We start from the raw sequence: 16,037 nt of genomic DNA, 5'->3' as shown, positions 1-16,037 counted from the left end.
GTCCACATTTAAAATTATGTTTGGAAACTGTAGACGTGGTGTCCTTCGGAACAAAGAGGAAAATAACCATCCGGATTGTTATAGGCGCAAAGTTCAAAAGCCAGCATCTGTGATGGTATGGGGGTGCATTAGTGCCCAAGGCATGGGTAACTTACACATCTGTGAAGGCACCATTAATGCTGAAAGGTCCATACAGGTTTTGGAGCAACATACGTTGTCATCCAAGCAACGTTATCATGGATGCCCCTGCTTATTTCAGCAAAACAATGCCAAGCCACGTGTTACAACAGCGTGGCTTCATAGTAAAAGAGTGTGGGTACTTTCCTGGCCCGCCTGCAGCCTTTTTGAGGTCAAAGCAACACTTGCCTTGACCTTAAAAAGTTAAAATTCAAGGCCTGATATTGTTGCTCCATGAAGCACACAGCACTTTTTTGTGGAACATCTAAAAAATGGCTTTTATATTTGCTAATATGGTTTTTGAATTAGTTTACAATACAGATGTGTATTTAGTTAGTTTAACCATCTTGTTTTCCAATGTGAAGGAAGTCATATACTAACAACTGTCTTTCCTTTATGTCTTTGTACTTTTTTTGTCCGTATGAATGTGAAGTGGCGTTAAACTTGACTTGTTGAGACCTGCAGAGACCCAGTCACTGTAAGAGGCGGCCATAACTGCGATGTGGCCCTCGATGTAAACCGCTTTGACACCCCGACTTAGGCCTAACAAAACTAATTCAAGTGGTGATTGTGGACCGTGTGAGAGTAGCGAGGTAAAGGCTGACGTTGTCCCTCCATTGTTTCAGTCCTTCCTGTGTGTGGTGCCACAAGCACAAAGTGGACAGGCAGGTCCAGATGGAGGACACTTTGAACACTCTGTCCTCCGACGGCAGCAGCATCCTGAGCGAGTCAAGCCTGAGCCAGGTACCACTCACCCTTCAGAAGTGACGGAGCTGACTTGTCACATTGTCACGCCAACACTTGGCTTTAAAAAACATATCAAACAGATGTACCAGACTCTTAATACAACATAAAAACGTTCAAATGTATCAGGAATTCATTAACACTGGAGGCAGCTCGAACCTATTTTAATGCAATGATTATGTCTCGTTTTTATTATTGTATAACATGTTGGTCGCAGGCAAGCAAAATGACACTGAGGCCATTGGAAACTTTGCACAAACAATCCCTCAAAATCCTTGACCGAAAACCACACCACCACCATCACTGTTTAGTAGGGGTGTAACGGTACGTGTAGGTATTGAACCGTTTCGGTACAGGGGTTTCGGTTCGGTGCGGAGGAATACCGAACGAGTTCTACACGTACATATGAAGTATCCGCCTTTTCTAAAGTCTTAACAAGCTGCTCCGCTCTGTTCTGCCTCTGTCTCTGTACACTGCACCCTGCATTGTCCCGCCCACACAACCATCTGATTGGTTACATACAAAGCCAATCAGCAGTGCGTATTCAGAGCGCATGTCGTCAGGGCTTCAGTGTCGATGTCGAGCAGATAGGTCTTTAGCAGGGGAGCAACTCACTCTCCCCAAATTATATTCCAAGTCAACTACTTTCTAAACATCACTATGAGCCCGTTGACCTTCTAGAAACAAACTGCAGCTCAGCTCACTCGCAGTCCTGGCTTTAGGTGAAGGCTAGTTAGCTTTTAGCGAAACATTAACTCATTTTGCGTTGTGTGTGTGTATGTGCATGTGTTACGGACAGTGTTGATTGAGGTGTGTTGAAGCAGCAAAAAAGGACATTATATTAAATGAAGAGTTTCTGTCTCTGATAGTGTATAAAATAATTTAAGTGCATCATAAAGCCTACATAAACTCCATGGTGGTCAGGGATGAAATTTCAGCTATAGTTACATTCATCATTAGTAATGTAGCAGCCTAGTTTTGAATGGCAAGGTCCATGCTATCACATATTGATAAAAATATAACATTTACATAATAAAAATCAACTACAGGCTTCCCCAATGCTGTAATAGATTAAGCATGATGAGTTGACTTAAAACTGTTTAATGTTGCACTTTTTATATGTAGAAGAAAAGTTGTGTCATTTTATTTCATCCAAGCAACAACTTGAGGCAGTTTAATGTGGATTAACATGGGCAGGATTATTATAGTGTTCCCAATGTTAAAAGGATCAAGCCATTGTTTACAAATTTGGTAAATAAATACCCCAAAAATGTATATTTTGTTGTTTTCTTACTGTACCGAAAATGAACCGAACCATGACCTCTAAACCGAGGTACGTACCGAACCGAAATTGTTGTGTACCGTTACACCCCTACTGTTTAGTTTTCCAAAAATATAGATTGTTGAACTTAGCTAACATTCAAAGATTAGCATCAATACAAATGGCCCATTGAATGCTAAATAACACTGCACCAGCGCCACTTAAGCACTTTGTCCAGTTTACATCTGCTGCGACAACTAGAAACACACGAGCCTCCACCAGGGGGCAGTGTAGTGTACCCAGATGTTAAACATCTTTTGCACAATCAGCCTTTTCATCCATCAATCCATTTTCTACCGCTTATTCCCTTTTGGGGTCGCGGGGGGCGCTGGCGCCTATCTCAACTACAATCGGGCTGAAGGCGGGGTACACCCTGGACAAGTCGCCACCTCATTGCAGGGCCAACACAGATAGACAGACAACATTCACACTCACATAAAGCCATAAAGGAATGGAACAACCTCACAACAAACTTGAAACGTCTAACAGATTACTCTTCATTCACAATTGAAGTTAAAAAGTGGCTTTGGAGCAATCAAAGCTGCTCACACGGTCACTAAGGTGGGCACTATGTTTGACAGATCAACTTAATGTGTTTTATATTTATCCGTGACAGCATTTTTGTTGTAAATTGTGAGGTGTGTCTGTTAAAATCATGGTTGTTTTTACAAATGATCACAGATGTGAACAAGAGCATGTATTGTCTCTCTGTGATGATGTAAATGAAGTGTGGTTGTATTGTATATTAAGTATGTGTCCATGAAAGGGCATTTAATGACTTTTCTTAATTTGATTTTACATGCTATGGTATGATTTTATTGTCATAATTTTATTGCATGATTTTTGTATCCCTTTAATTTAGGTAGCCAGGGACTGCAAATGGATATTAGCATCTATATTGGTTTTAATTTTCCTAAGGAACTCTCCTGAAGGAATCAATAAAGTACTATCTTTCTAGCTATTTAGCTATAATCACAGAACATACCTTTCTTTGAGCTTAATGTTTCTGTGCATTGTCCCTTAAAATAAAGACTAAACTAAACGTAACATAAAAATGTGTCGTGGTGCAGCCAAGCGTCTTGGAGGAGAGGGAGCATCTGAAGGTCTACCTCCGCATCCGACCCTTCACAGCGGCCGAGACCCAAAATGGAGAGTCGCAGGTGGAGGCAAACGTCACTCGGTTAAGCTCACTGGCAAACATGGCGAGTTTAGTATGTAAACACCTTGGTCTGTGCAGGACTGCGTGTCCATGGAGCCTCCCGACACGGTCCTGCTGAGGCCTCCGTCTGCGTTCTGCCCACTCAGCATCAACAGATCCCTCCCACACCCCACTCTACGCTTCCGGTTCTCCCAGGTGGCGTTCTTTGATGACGTGGCGTTTAAAACCAAAGTGACCATATTGATCGATGTTGTCTTAGGTGTACGGTGCAGACACAACGCAGAGGGAGTTGTTCCAAGGAACTGTCAAGAATCTGGTGAAAGATGTCCTTCAAGGAGGGAATTCTCTGGTTTTCACCTATGGGGTCACCAACGCTGGAAAAACCTTCACCTTTTTGGGTCAGTTGTGTTCTATCTTTACGTCTCTGTTGCAAAGTTGTTCTACTTAAAAACAAACGGGGACCACTTTGGCACATTTAGGCACACTTGTCGTCCTCCCGTGTAGCTCAGACTAGAGATGTGGTGAACAACTCTTTGAATGGAGCCGGATCTTGTGGAGCCCTTCCTTTAAAAGAGCCGTTTAAAAGACTGGCTTGTTATGAACAGTGTGTGCATGCGCGCGTCATATATAGACTCCCCATATATATATATATATATATATATATATATATATACAGTATATATACATAAATATCTAAAAAAAAAATATATATATATATATATATATACGTGTGTGTGTGTGTGTATATATATATATATATATGTATATATATATATATATGTATATATATAATGTGTATATACAGACACATATACACACACCCATATATATATACACACACATATATACGTGTGTGTTTAAATATATATATGTGTGTGTGTGTGTTTACATATATATATATGTGTGTGTGTGTGTGTGTGTGTACGGTATATATATCTATATATGTATAGATATATATACATATATATGTACAGTGGGGCAAAAAAGTATTTATTCAGCCACCGATTGTGCAAGTTCTCCCACTTAAAATGATGACAGAGGTCTGTAATTTTTATCATAGGTACACTTAAACTTTGAGAGACAGAATGAGAAAAAAAATCCAGGAATTAACATTGTAGGAATTTTAAAGAATTTATTTGTAAATATTGGTAGGAAATTTGTATTTGGTCAACCATCCAAAGCTCTCACTGATGGAGGTTTTGGCTCAAAATCTCACGATACATGGCCCCATTCATTCTTTCCTTAACACGGAACAATCGTCCTGTACCCTTAGAAAAAAAGCCCCAAAGCGTAATGTTTCCACCCCCATGCTTCACAGTAGGTGTGGTGTTCTTGGGATGCAACTCAGCATTCTTCTTCCTCCAAACACGACGAGTTGAGTTTATACCAAAAAGTTCTAATTTGGTTTCATCTGACCACATGACATTCTCCCAATCCTCTGCTGTATCATCCATGTATCCATTTTAGTATAATTCTCCTGACGTTTGAGGGAACCCCTCATGAAACAGTTCTGTGGAGATGAAGTAGTCTTGTGATTTTTCCCTACACATACATAATGCACTCTACCACGGTATCAAGCACTATTCTCTGGATAATCCAATTAAAACATATCTATATATATATATATATATATATATATATATATATATATATATCTCCATCCATCCATTTTCTACCGCTTGTCCCTTTTGGGGTCGCGGGGAGGTCGCTGGTGCCTATCTCAGCTGCATTCGGGCGGTAGGCGAGGTACACCCTGGACAAGTCGCCACCTCATCGCAGGGCTATATATATAAATATATGTATGTATGTGTGTATATATGTATGTATGTGTGTATATATATATATATATATAATAACAAAATAACCACTGGTTGCCATTATAAAATGTGGATCAGAATAAGCTACATTTATTTTGAAATATTGCCAATAATTATATTTTTTTACTGTAAATATTCCTCAAGGTGATCCCATAACCCCAGGCTTTAACAGTGATGTCACTATTTAGAATTTTGTCTAACCCTCAATAACTGTGTAGCATTTTGATTGAAATACACAAAACAAGTGAGGATAAAATGTATACAAAATTGTAAATATTAGAATAAAAATTAGGACAAAATTAAAGGTTCAATAGAAAATTGTACCACACAACCTTGTGTGTGTACGCTAGACCCACATCACAACAATAAACCATAAAAGCGAAAGCAACATTTTTTTCAGTAAATAAATAAAAACATTTTTAAAAAGTGTAATTTTTTTAGTCTAATTGCCAGTCGGGTAACGTATCAACAAAAATGGCTCCTAAACGCAAATCGATTCTCATCGTTCACTTAAAAGAACCGTTCAGAAAACTTGGTTCGTTCGTGAACATCACATCTCTAGCTCAAACGTACTTCCTGTTCATGTTGACAGTGCTAAGCCTTCTGGGTAATGTTGTATGTAAACATTTACTTCCTAGTTGGCGTGCATGAATATATTTATTTATCCAGGGTAAGGCAATTACGTAAGAACATAATTTAATTTGCAATGCTGACCTTGCAAAGAGGCAACCTTTACATGGTAGAGATGTTGGCGTGTGATGATAATCTCACACTTCCGGGTCAATCACAGTCCAATTTTTCAATGGTTATGGTCTAAATTTATATCAAACTTGCTATACAGGTGGGCAAAAATTGTACTTTTATCAAATTTGGATGGATTTCTTTTAGGAGCAAAGTGCAATCAGAGTGTTATTCCTTTTCGCACATGTGCAGCAGTTTTTTTTTATTCCCACGGTCTATTATTAGTTGCACCGTCGCACCGTAAAGCACTTCTTTTTTAAAAAAGCATTTTAGGCCGCAACAATCACAAAAGTCCTCAAAAGCCCAGAAAGTTCGATTTATAAGAAATTATGTGAATCCAATTAATCCATTCCAGCCGTCTAAAATTATGTACACAAAAATCAAATTTTATGGAGGATAATTTGAGTTGTACATGCAGAAAATAATTAGGAATACATACAAATGATGAATGAAATGTGTAAATGAACATTTAAGATCGCCTTTACTACATTTCAAAACTCTTGTTCACTTTTATTGAAGATGGGGGGAGGTGAAAGGGCGTCAGGCATGGATGCCACCTTCGTACTTTATTAAGAAATTATTATTGTTAATCACCTTCTCTATGAAAGTCCTGACATCCGCAACTCTATTTGGCCCCATGGTGGATTATTTGGCACTCATACTCAAAAACAAAAGAAAAGTTTTCTGGTGTAAATTGTTGGTTTGTGTAGAAAAATAAAAGGAAGTAGAGGACAATGTAAAGGTTCCTAATGTGGGTCCCCATCAGGTCCGGATGGTGACGCCGGCATCCTGCCCAGGACCCTGGACATGGTCTTCAGCAGCATAGAGGACAAGATCTTGACCGGCATGAGCGTCAAACCTCAGCGCTGCCGAGAGTTCTCCAGGCTGAGCGAGGAGGAGCAGGCGGAGGAGGCGGCCTTCAAGAACAACCTCCTGAAAGACGTGAAAGATGTAATTTGTCTCGACGCAGCAAAATTGTCATGTCTCCTCCTCCAGTTGTGTTTCACTGCATGCGCCATTGTGTGTCTTCTCAGAGCGACACGCTCGACAACAGCCTGTGGTCCTGCAGCAGGATTATCCTGGAAGGCAAGTCCTAGTGCTGGCTTGGCCGCACAACAACACAATGTGTTTGTGTTGTCTGTCCACACAACAACAATACAATGTCCGTAGGTGTTGTCTGTCCCCACAACAACTACACAATGTGTGTGTGTTGTCTGTCCCCACAACAACAACACAATGTGTGTGGGTTGTCTGTCCACACAACAAAAACACAATGTGTGTCCACTGTCCACACAACAAAACAAATGTGTTCGTCATCTGTCCTCACAACAACACAATGTGTGTGTGTGTTATCTATCCACACTACAAAAACACAAACATGTGTGTGTTATCTGTCCACACAACAACCCCAATACGTGTGTGTTGACTGTCCACACAACAACACAAATGTGTGTGTTGACCATCTTCACAACAACCACAAGACAAAAACGTGTGTTGAAGTTCCTCACAACAGCTATAAGACAAATACTTGTGTGTTGTCCTCACAATACTAATAAGACGAATATGTGTGTATAATGTCCACACAACTACGACAAAAAAAAAGGTGAATGTCGTCCTCACAATAGCAACAGGACAAATATGTGTGTGTGTCATGCTTGCCAACCTTGAGACTTCCGAATTTGGGAGATGTGATCGTAGCGTCCCGGAAGAGTTGGTGCTCCAAGGGATTCTGGGTATGTGTTCTATTGTGTTTATGTTGTGTTACGGTGCTGATGTTCTCCCAAAATGTTTGCCATTCTTGTTTGGTGTGGGTTCACAGTATGGCGCATATTTGTAACAGTGTTAAAGTTGTTTATATGGCCACCCTCAGTGTGACCTGTATGGCTGTTTATCAACCATGCCTTGCATTCACGTGCGTGCGTGCGTAAAAGCCGCATATATCATGTGACTGCGCTGGCATGCTGTTCATATGGAGAAAAAGCAGACGTGACGACAGTTTGTAGAGGACGCTAAAGGCAGTGCTTTTCAGGCACGCTCACAATATTGTTGTGGAAATCGGTAGAAATTCGGGAGAATGGTTGCCTCAGGAGATTTTCGGGAGGGGCACTGAAATTCGTGAGTCTCCCGGAAAAATCGGGAGGGTTGGCAAGTATGGGGTGTGTTGACTATCCTCCCAACGACAAGACAAAACCTGTGTCGATTGTCCTCACAAGGACAATAAGACGAACTTGTGTGTGTCGACCGGCCTCTAAACACAGTAAGACAAAAACGTGTGTGGACTCTCCTCACAACGAAGACGAGACAAAAACGTGTGTGTCGACCGTCCTCCCAACACGGTCAAGACAAAAATGTGTGTTGGCTCTCCTCACAATGACATTAAGACAAAAAAGTGTGTCTGCCTTCCTCAAAACATGAGCAATACAAAAATGTATGTGTCGACTGTCCTCACAATGATGATAAGACAAAAATATGAGTACAGACTGTCTTCAGAACGATGATAACACAAAGGCATGTGTGACGACTGTCCCCACAAAGATTGTAAGACAAAAACATGTGTTTGTCCTCTCTACAAGTCAAAAACTTGTGTTGACAGTCCTCACAAATATAATAAAACAAAAAACGTGTGTTGACCGTCCTCACAACATGATCAATAAAAGAATGTGTGCGTCGACTGTCCTCACAACGATAATAAGGCAAAAACGTTTGTGTCGACCTTCCTCACAATGCTAAGACAAAAACGTGTGTTAACGTCCTCACAACACGATCAATGCAAAATCGTGTGTCGATCTTCCTCAAAACACGAGCAATACAAAAACGTATGTGTCGACTGTCCTCACAATGATAAGACAAAAAAATATGTCTTCAGAACGATAAGACAAAAACGTGTGTGTTGACTGTCCTCACAACGATTATAAGACAAAAACATATCTGTTTGTCCTCTCCTCAAGCCAAAAACGTGTGGTGACTGTCCCCACGATAATAAGACAAAAAACCTGTGTTGACCGGCGTCTTATTACGGGCAAGACAAATTTGTGTGTCTCAACCGTCCTAAAAATGATGATAAGACATAAATATTAGTGTCAACTGTCCTCACCACTATAAGACAAAAATGTGTGCCAACTGTCCTCACAACGATAAAAGACAAAAAACGTGTGTGCCGACTGTCCTCACAACCATAAAAGACAAAAATATAAGTGCCGACTGTCTTCAGAATGATAAGACAAAAAAACGTGTGGGTCGACTGTCCTCACAACGATTATAAGACAAAAACATATGTGTTTGTCCTCTCCACAAGCCAAAAACGTGTGGTGACTGTCCCCACGATAATAAGACAAAAAACCTGTGTTGACCGTCTTCTTAATACGGGCAAGACAAATTCGTGTGTGTCAACCGTCCTAAAAATGATAAGACATAAATATTAGTGTCAACTGTCCTCACAACAATAAGACAAAAATTTGTGCCAACTGTCCTCACAACGATAAAAGACAAAAAAACAAACTGTCGACTGTCCTCTCAACGATAGTAAGACATAAACATGTGTGTTTGTCCCAGACGACAGACTCAGCCTCCTATTGGACGCCGACATCAAGTTCTCGGTGTGGGTGTCCTTCTGCGAGATCTACAACGAGAGCATCCACGACCTCCTGGAGGCCACGCCCAGCGGAGCGCCTCGAAGGACCACCCTGCGCTTGTGTCAGGACGTGAAGGGAAACGCCTTCATCAAAGGTGAGCTGCCCGGGCCGCGTCCACGCGTGGCGTGTTCTCCATACGTGAAGATAACCAGCGAACCTCCATGCCGCAGACCTGCGCTGGGTCCAGGTGGACACTGCAGAGGAAGCTTACAACGTGATGAAGCTGGGCAAGAAGAACCAGAGCTTCTCCTCCACCAGGCTCAACCATCTGTCCAGCAGGAGGTGACCACGCCTCCACATCCGCTCGCCACCAGGCTCCCCACTTGACTCTCGCTTCTTCTCCGCAGCCACAGCATCTTCTCCATCCGGATCCTGAGGGTCAAGGACGCCGGACTGAGCGTTAGCGAGTAGGTGACCGTGCGGGAGACATGTGGTGAACAGGTGGGTGATGGTGTGTTGTCTCCCTTTAGGCTGTGTCTGTGCGACCTGGCCGGCTCAGAGCGATGTTCCAAGACTGGGAACCAAGGAGAGCGTCTGAGGGAAGCGGGGAACATCAACGCCTCGCTGCTGATTCTGGGCAAGTGCATCAACGCGCTGCGACACAACCAGCAGGCCAGGTGAGCTCCCGCCTCTAGGAAGTGTCCTCAACGTGACTTCTGACCCGGACCTTTTTCGCCGTCCCTCAGGCTGCACCAGCACGTCCCCTTCAGGGAGAGCAAGCTGACCCACTACCTGCAGGCCTTCTTGTGCGGCCGAGGAAAAGCCTGCATGATGGTCAACATCAACCAGTGCGCCTCCATGTACGACGAGACCCTCAATGTCCTCAAGTTCTCCGCTGTGGCGCAGAAGGTGCTGCCTCTTCTCTCCTCCTCCCCCCCCTGGTCGCCAACGTGTAACATGGACGCTTGACTTGTGTGTCCAGGTTGTGCTTCTGCCCAGCAAGCCTCCTCGCGTCACGCCCCAGAGAACCGAATCGGAGCTGTCCTCTATGGGCGAAGGCTGGGAGAGCAGCCTGGAGGACGTACAGGAAGATGAGGATGAGGAGAACATGACCTCCATGGAGGACGACTTTGCAGAAATGGATGATGAAGTCAGTCAAAAGTCTGTCATGGGTTTTTCCGGAATCAGCTGGACTTGACAACATCTCCTCCCTACAGCAGCGGGTGGGACTGTTGAGGCAGCTCCAGGTGGCCCTGAAGAAGGAGCGAGCGGACTCCATGCTCGTGGAAGCGCGCGTCCGGGAGGAGATCTGCGCCGAGTTCTCCAAGCTCTTCTCCGAAATGCAGGAGGACTTTGCGTGAGATGTTTGCTTATCCCAAATGGCGCTTTCTCACCCATGCTTTCGCTAACGAGAGCGTGTGTGTGCTTGACACAGCCAGCGGTTGGCGAGAGAGCGAGAGATCCTGGAGAAGCGAGGAGATGAGCGCTTGGATATCTTCAAGAGGCTCGCCGACAAGATGTCTGCCTGTGACGCCGCCCCCCACGCACCTGCAGAAGGATCGACGCAGGCGAGGAACTCGGTGTGTTCGCTCACGGCTATAATACATCACATTATATCATAGCAATCTCCAAATATTAGAGCCGGAAAATAATCAAATATCGATTACGGCTTCTCACAATCATAACATAACTGCAGACAGAGTCACATAGTAAATGTTGATAAATGTTTTCACGTATCTATGTGATAAATACATGATTACCGATATCAACACAATATTCAAACTTTTATTACAATCTATGGTTTGAGCACAACAAAGTCAAAAGTACACAATAATAAACAAAAATAAAAACTATCTACAAAACCAGTGAAGTTGGCATGTTGTGTAATTCGTAAATAAAAAGAGAATACGATGATTTGCAAATCCTTTTCAACTCATAGTCAATTGAACAGACTGCAAAGACAAGATATTTAACGTTCTGAGAAATTACATTTTTTTTTTGCAAATAATCATTAACTTATAATTTAATGGCAGCAACACATTGCTAAAAAAGTTGGCACAGGGACGTTTTTACCACTGTGTTACATGACCTTTCATTTTAACAACACTCAGTAAACATTTGGGAACTGAGGAGACTATTTTCTGAAGCTTTTCAGGTGTAATTATTTCTCATTCTTGCTTGATGTACAGGTTAAGTTATTCAACAGTCTGGGGTCTCCATTGTCTTATTATATGCTTCATAATGCACCACACATTTTCAATGGGAGGTAGGTCTGGACTACAGGCAGGCCAGGCTAGTACACACACTCTTTTACTATGAAGCCATGCTGTTGTAACATGTTCAGAATGTGGCTTGGAACTGTCTTTCTGAAATAAGCAGGGGCATCCATGAAAAAGATGTTGCTTGGATGGCAACAAGTGTTGCTCCAAAACCTGTATGTACCTTTCAGCATTAATGTTGTCGTCACAGATGTGTAAGTTACACAGGCCTTGGGCACTAATACACCCCCATATTCTCACCAATGCCGGCTTTTGTACTTTACGCCTGTAAGAGTCCGATTTTTTTTTTTTTCCTCTTTGGTCCGCAGGACATGACGTCCACAGTTTCCAAAAACAATTTGAAATGTGGACTCGTCAGACCACAGAACACTTTTCCACTCTGCATTAGTCCATCTTAGATGAGCACGGGCCCAGCAAAGCTGGCGGCGTTTCTGGGTGTTGTCGATAAATGGCTTTCACTTTGCATAGTAGAGTTTTAACTTGTGACATAACTGTAGTTACTGATAGTGGTTTTCTGAAGTGTTCCTGAACCCATGTTGTGATATCCTTTACACACTGATGTCTGTTTTTGATGCAGTACCGCCAGAGGGATTGAAGGTCACGGGCATTGCCGCTTTCATGCAGTGATTTCTCCAGATTCTATGAACCTTTTTTTGATATTACGGACGGTAGATGGGGTAATCCCTAAAGTCCTTGCAATAGCTCGTTGAGAAATGTTGTGTGTTATGCTGTTCGACAATTTGCCCAAGCATTTGTTCACAAAGTGGTGACCCTCGCCCCGTCCTTGTTTGGGAATGACTGAGCATTTCATGGAAGCTGCCTTTATACCCAATCATGGCACCCACCTGTTTCCAATTAGCCTGTTCACCTGTGGGATGTTCCAAACAAGTGTTTGATGAGCATTTCTCAACTTTCTCAGTCTTTTTGGCCACATGTGCCAGCTTTTCTGAAACATGTTGTAGGCATCAAATTTCAAATGAGCTAATATTGGCAAAAAATAACAAGGTTTACCAGTTGGAACATTAAATAATTTGTCTTTGCAGTCTATTCAATTAAATGTAGGTTGAAAAGGATTTGCAAATCATTGTATTCTTTTTTTTTTAATCTACCATTAACACAAATTGCCAACTTCATTGGTTTTGGGGGTTTGTACTACTCTTTTAAATATCCCCTTTTGCCCTAATTGGCTTTGTCCAGGTAATTATTCCCTGAGTTTGTAAACAATAACAAAAACTAAAAAAAAAAAAAAAATTTCATAGTAACAATAGTGCTGATACCACCATTGGTATCGACACTACATCGGTTCGCCCTCCCCTTATGTGTAGGACTGCCAGCTCCAGAGCCATAGATACTGTATAAGTAGATATATCGCAGCCATGCTCAGCGACTTGCCTACGATGGCTATACCATCCCACTTCTCAAAGTTTACAAAGCACTTATTTATTTATTGTGTTGTTTTAAACCATCTTAGCAGCCAGCTTATTGATTAGCATGTCTGCTGCTTGTCCTTACATGACGATACTTATAAGAAAGCTACTTTTTTTGCTCCAATAGAGGGGGTGAGTATTACCTGTACCCTGTGTGAGCATACACAGTTAGCTGCTATGTCAGCCAGGGCATCGAAAATAAAGGTTTTATTGTGATTGGCACTGAGAGCTATTAATCGGCCAGTGATGATGATGACATTATCACAGTGTGGGCGGCACTGATTCCATCTTTGAATTGTCAGGCTAACATTAGGCCTTTCTTGTTGGTTTACAATTTTCACCTGCTCACTAATATTTGTTTCCCCTCACTATGCAGCGCAGTTCTTTGGATTCCTACTCATCTGAAGTGGCGAGCGTGACAACGTGTGGCCACGCGAGCCATGTTGGAGGTGGACCACGGGAGGACGCGGGCGAGCTCGAGAGGAACGTGCTGAAACTTGGTAAGCAGTTGAAACTTGGAAGTTTTGTTCCAACCGGCACTCACTTGATGTCCAAAATAGGTGAGGAGGAGGATGAAGAGAGGAAGAGGCTTGTGGCTGAGCTGCAGGACAAATCGTCAGCTGTGGAGGAGCTGGAGAAGCAAGTAAATGACTTGCAGGCGGCGGCGGACCAGAACTACTCACTCCAGCAGGACACCAAGAAGCTGCAGGTCGGATTTAACGCTCAGTCTCATGCAGTGGAACCTCGATTTCCTAACTTAATTGCTACAATAAGAAACAAAAAGGTAAATTTACTTTGTGTCCTTGACTATTTGTGGCAATTGTTGAACAATCAATGGGAGTGCCAGACAAGCATCGTGTCACCTTGCAGCCACTGTTGGCGTTAATAATAATAATAATAATGGATTAGCAGACCGGGGTGGTGGTTCCTCTCTTTAAGAAGGGGGACCGGAGGGTGTGTTCCAACTATCGTGGGATCACACTCCTCAGCCTTCCCGGTAAGGTTTATTCAGGTGTACTGGAGAGGAGGCTACGTCGGATAGTCGAACCTCGGATTCAGGAGGAACAGTGTGGTTTTCGTCCTGGTCGTGGAACTGTGGACCAGCTCTATACTCTCGGCAGGGTTCTTGAGGGTGCATGGGAGTTTGCCCAACCAGTCTACATGTGCTTTGTGGACTTGGAGAAGGCATTCGACCGTGTCCCTCGGGAAGTCCTGTGGGGAGTGCTCAGAGAGTATGGGGTATCGGACTGTCTTATTGTGGCGGTCCGTTCCCTGTACGATCAGTGCCAGAGCTTGGTTCGCATTGCCGGCAGTAAGTCGAACACATTTCCAGTGAGGGTTGGACTCCGCCAAGGCTGTCCTTTGTCACCGATTCTGTTCATAACTTTTATGGACAGAATTTCTAGGCGCAGTCAAGGCGTTGAGGGGTTCCGGTTTGGTAACCGCAGGATTAGGTCTCTGCTTTTTGCAGATGATGTGGTCCTGATGGCTTCATCTGACCGGAATCTTCAGCTCTCGCTGGATCGGTTCGCAGCCGAGTGTGAAGCGACCGGAATGAGAATCAGCACCTCCAAATCCGAGTCCATGGTTCTCGCCCGGAAAAGGGTGGAGTGCCATCTCCGGGTTGGGGAGGAGACCCTGCCCCAAGTGGAGGAGTTCAAGTACCTAGGAGTCTTGTTCACGAGTGAGGGAAGAGTGGATTGTGAGATCGACAGGCGGATCGGTGCGGCGTCTTCAGTAATGCGGACGTTGTACCGATCCGTTGTGGTGAAGAAGGAGCTGAGCCGGAAGGCAAAGCTCTCAATTTACTGGTCGATCTACGTTCCCATCCTCACCTATGGTCATGAGCTTTGGGTCATGACCGAAAGGATAAGATCACGGGTACAAGCGGCCGAAATGAGTTTCCTCCGCCGTGTGGCGGGGCTCTCCCTTAGAGATAGGGTGAGAAGCTCTGCCATCCGGGAGGAACTCAAAGTAAAGCCGCTGCTCCTCCACATGGAGAGGAGCCAGATGAGGTGGTTCGGGCATCTGGTCAGGATGCCACCCGAACGCCTCCCTAGGGAGGTGTTTAGGGCACGTCCAACCGGTAGGAGGCCACGGGGAAGACCCAGGACACGTTGGGAAGACTATGTCTCCCGGCTGGCCTGGGAACGCCTCGGGATCCCCCGGGAAGAGCTAGACGAAGTGGCTGGGGAGAGGGAAGTCTGGGTTTCCCTGCTTGGGCTGTTGCCCCCGCGACCCGACCTCGGATAAGCGGAAGATGATGGATGGATGGATGGATAGATTTATATCGCGCTTTCCTATTACTAGATACTCAAAGCGCTCACAAAGAAATGGGAAACCATCATTCATTCACACCTGGTGGTGGTAAGCTACATCTGTAGCCACAGCTGCCCTGGGGTAGACTGACGGAAGCATGGCTGCCAGTTTGCGCCTACGGCCCCTCCGACCACCACCTATCATTCATTCATCATTCATTCACCAGTGTGAGCGGCACCGGGGGCAAGGGTGAAGTGTCCTGCCCAAGGACACAACGGCAGTGGTTTGGATGTCAATAGGTGGGAAGCAAACCTGCAACCCTCAGGTTTTTGGCACAGCCGCTCTACCCACTACGCCATGCCGCCCCACTGTAGTCCGCAGCCTTTACTATCAAGAAGGATATTTTGCCGCCTCTTCCACCAAAGAAAGTAGTATAGAGCCGCAAAACATAACACAGCTTATAAACTTTTAAACTTTTTTCTTTTTTTTTAGTTATTTATTTTACATTTTCTCCTTTTCTCTTTTCTTTTTTGGCAAGTAT

The 16,037-nt window shown here is 43.8% G+C and overlaps 2 protein-coding genes across 7 annotated transcripts in view; one reads left to right on the top strand and one right to left on the bottom strand.

Moving 5' to 3' along the window:
- LOC133559585 (kinesin-like protein KIF20B) overlaps positions 1-16,037 on the top strand; it is a 58,036-nt gene that overhangs the window by 2,098 nt on the left and 39,901 nt on the right. For 5 of the 6 annotated variants that reach the window (XM_061911475.1, XM_061911476.1, XM_061911474.1 and 2 more), the window contains exons 2-17: positions 804-921; positions 3,313-3,402; positions 3,480-3,596; positions 3,661-3,799; positions 6,726-6,910; positions 6,994-7,045; positions 9,512-9,685; positions 9,762-9,873; positions 9,939-9,998; positions 10,062-10,208; positions 10,278-10,440; positions 10,514-10,681; positions 10,749-10,888; positions 10,967-11,111; positions 13,614-13,737; positions 13,798-14,021. In XM_061911475.1, the coding sequence (XP_061767459.1) occupies positions 853-921; positions 3,313-3,402; positions 3,480-3,596; positions 3,661-3,799; positions 6,726-6,910; positions 6,994-7,045; positions 9,512-9,685; positions 9,762-9,873; positions 9,939-9,998; positions 10,062-10,208; positions 10,278-10,440; positions 10,514-10,681; positions 10,749-10,888; positions 10,967-11,111; positions 13,614-13,737; positions 13,798-14,021 (2,109 nt within the window). In that variant the 5' untranslated portion in view covers positions 804-852. The remainder of the gene's footprint in view (positions 1-803; positions 922-3,312; positions 3,403-3,479; positions 3,597-3,660; positions 3,800-6,725; positions 6,911-6,993; positions 7,046-9,511; positions 9,686-9,761; positions 9,874-9,938; positions 9,999-10,061; positions 10,209-10,277; positions 10,441-10,513; positions 10,682-10,748; positions 10,889-10,966; positions 11,112-13,613; positions 13,738-13,797; positions 14,022-16,037) is intronic. The other variant, XM_061911479.1, reaches the window with a different exon arrangement.
- LOC133559586 (high affinity choline transporter 1-like) overlaps positions 1-16,037 on the bottom strand; it is a 51,360-nt gene that overhangs the window by 25,957 nt on the left and 9,366 nt on the right. The gene's annotated exons all lie outside the window — the stretch shown is intronic.

This window comes from Nerophis ophidion, linkage group LG09 (assembly GCF_033978795.1).
Source record: "Nerophis ophidion isolate RoL-2023_Sa linkage group LG09, RoL_Noph_v1.0, whole genome shotgun sequence".
In the NCBI taxonomy this organism is placed as follows: domain Eukaryota; kingdom Metazoa; phylum Chordata; class Actinopteri; order Syngnathiformes; family Syngnathidae; genus Nerophis; species Nerophis ophidion.
Note: the sequence above shows the minus strand (reverse complement) of the source record. Positions and strands in the feature narration are given on the sequence as shown.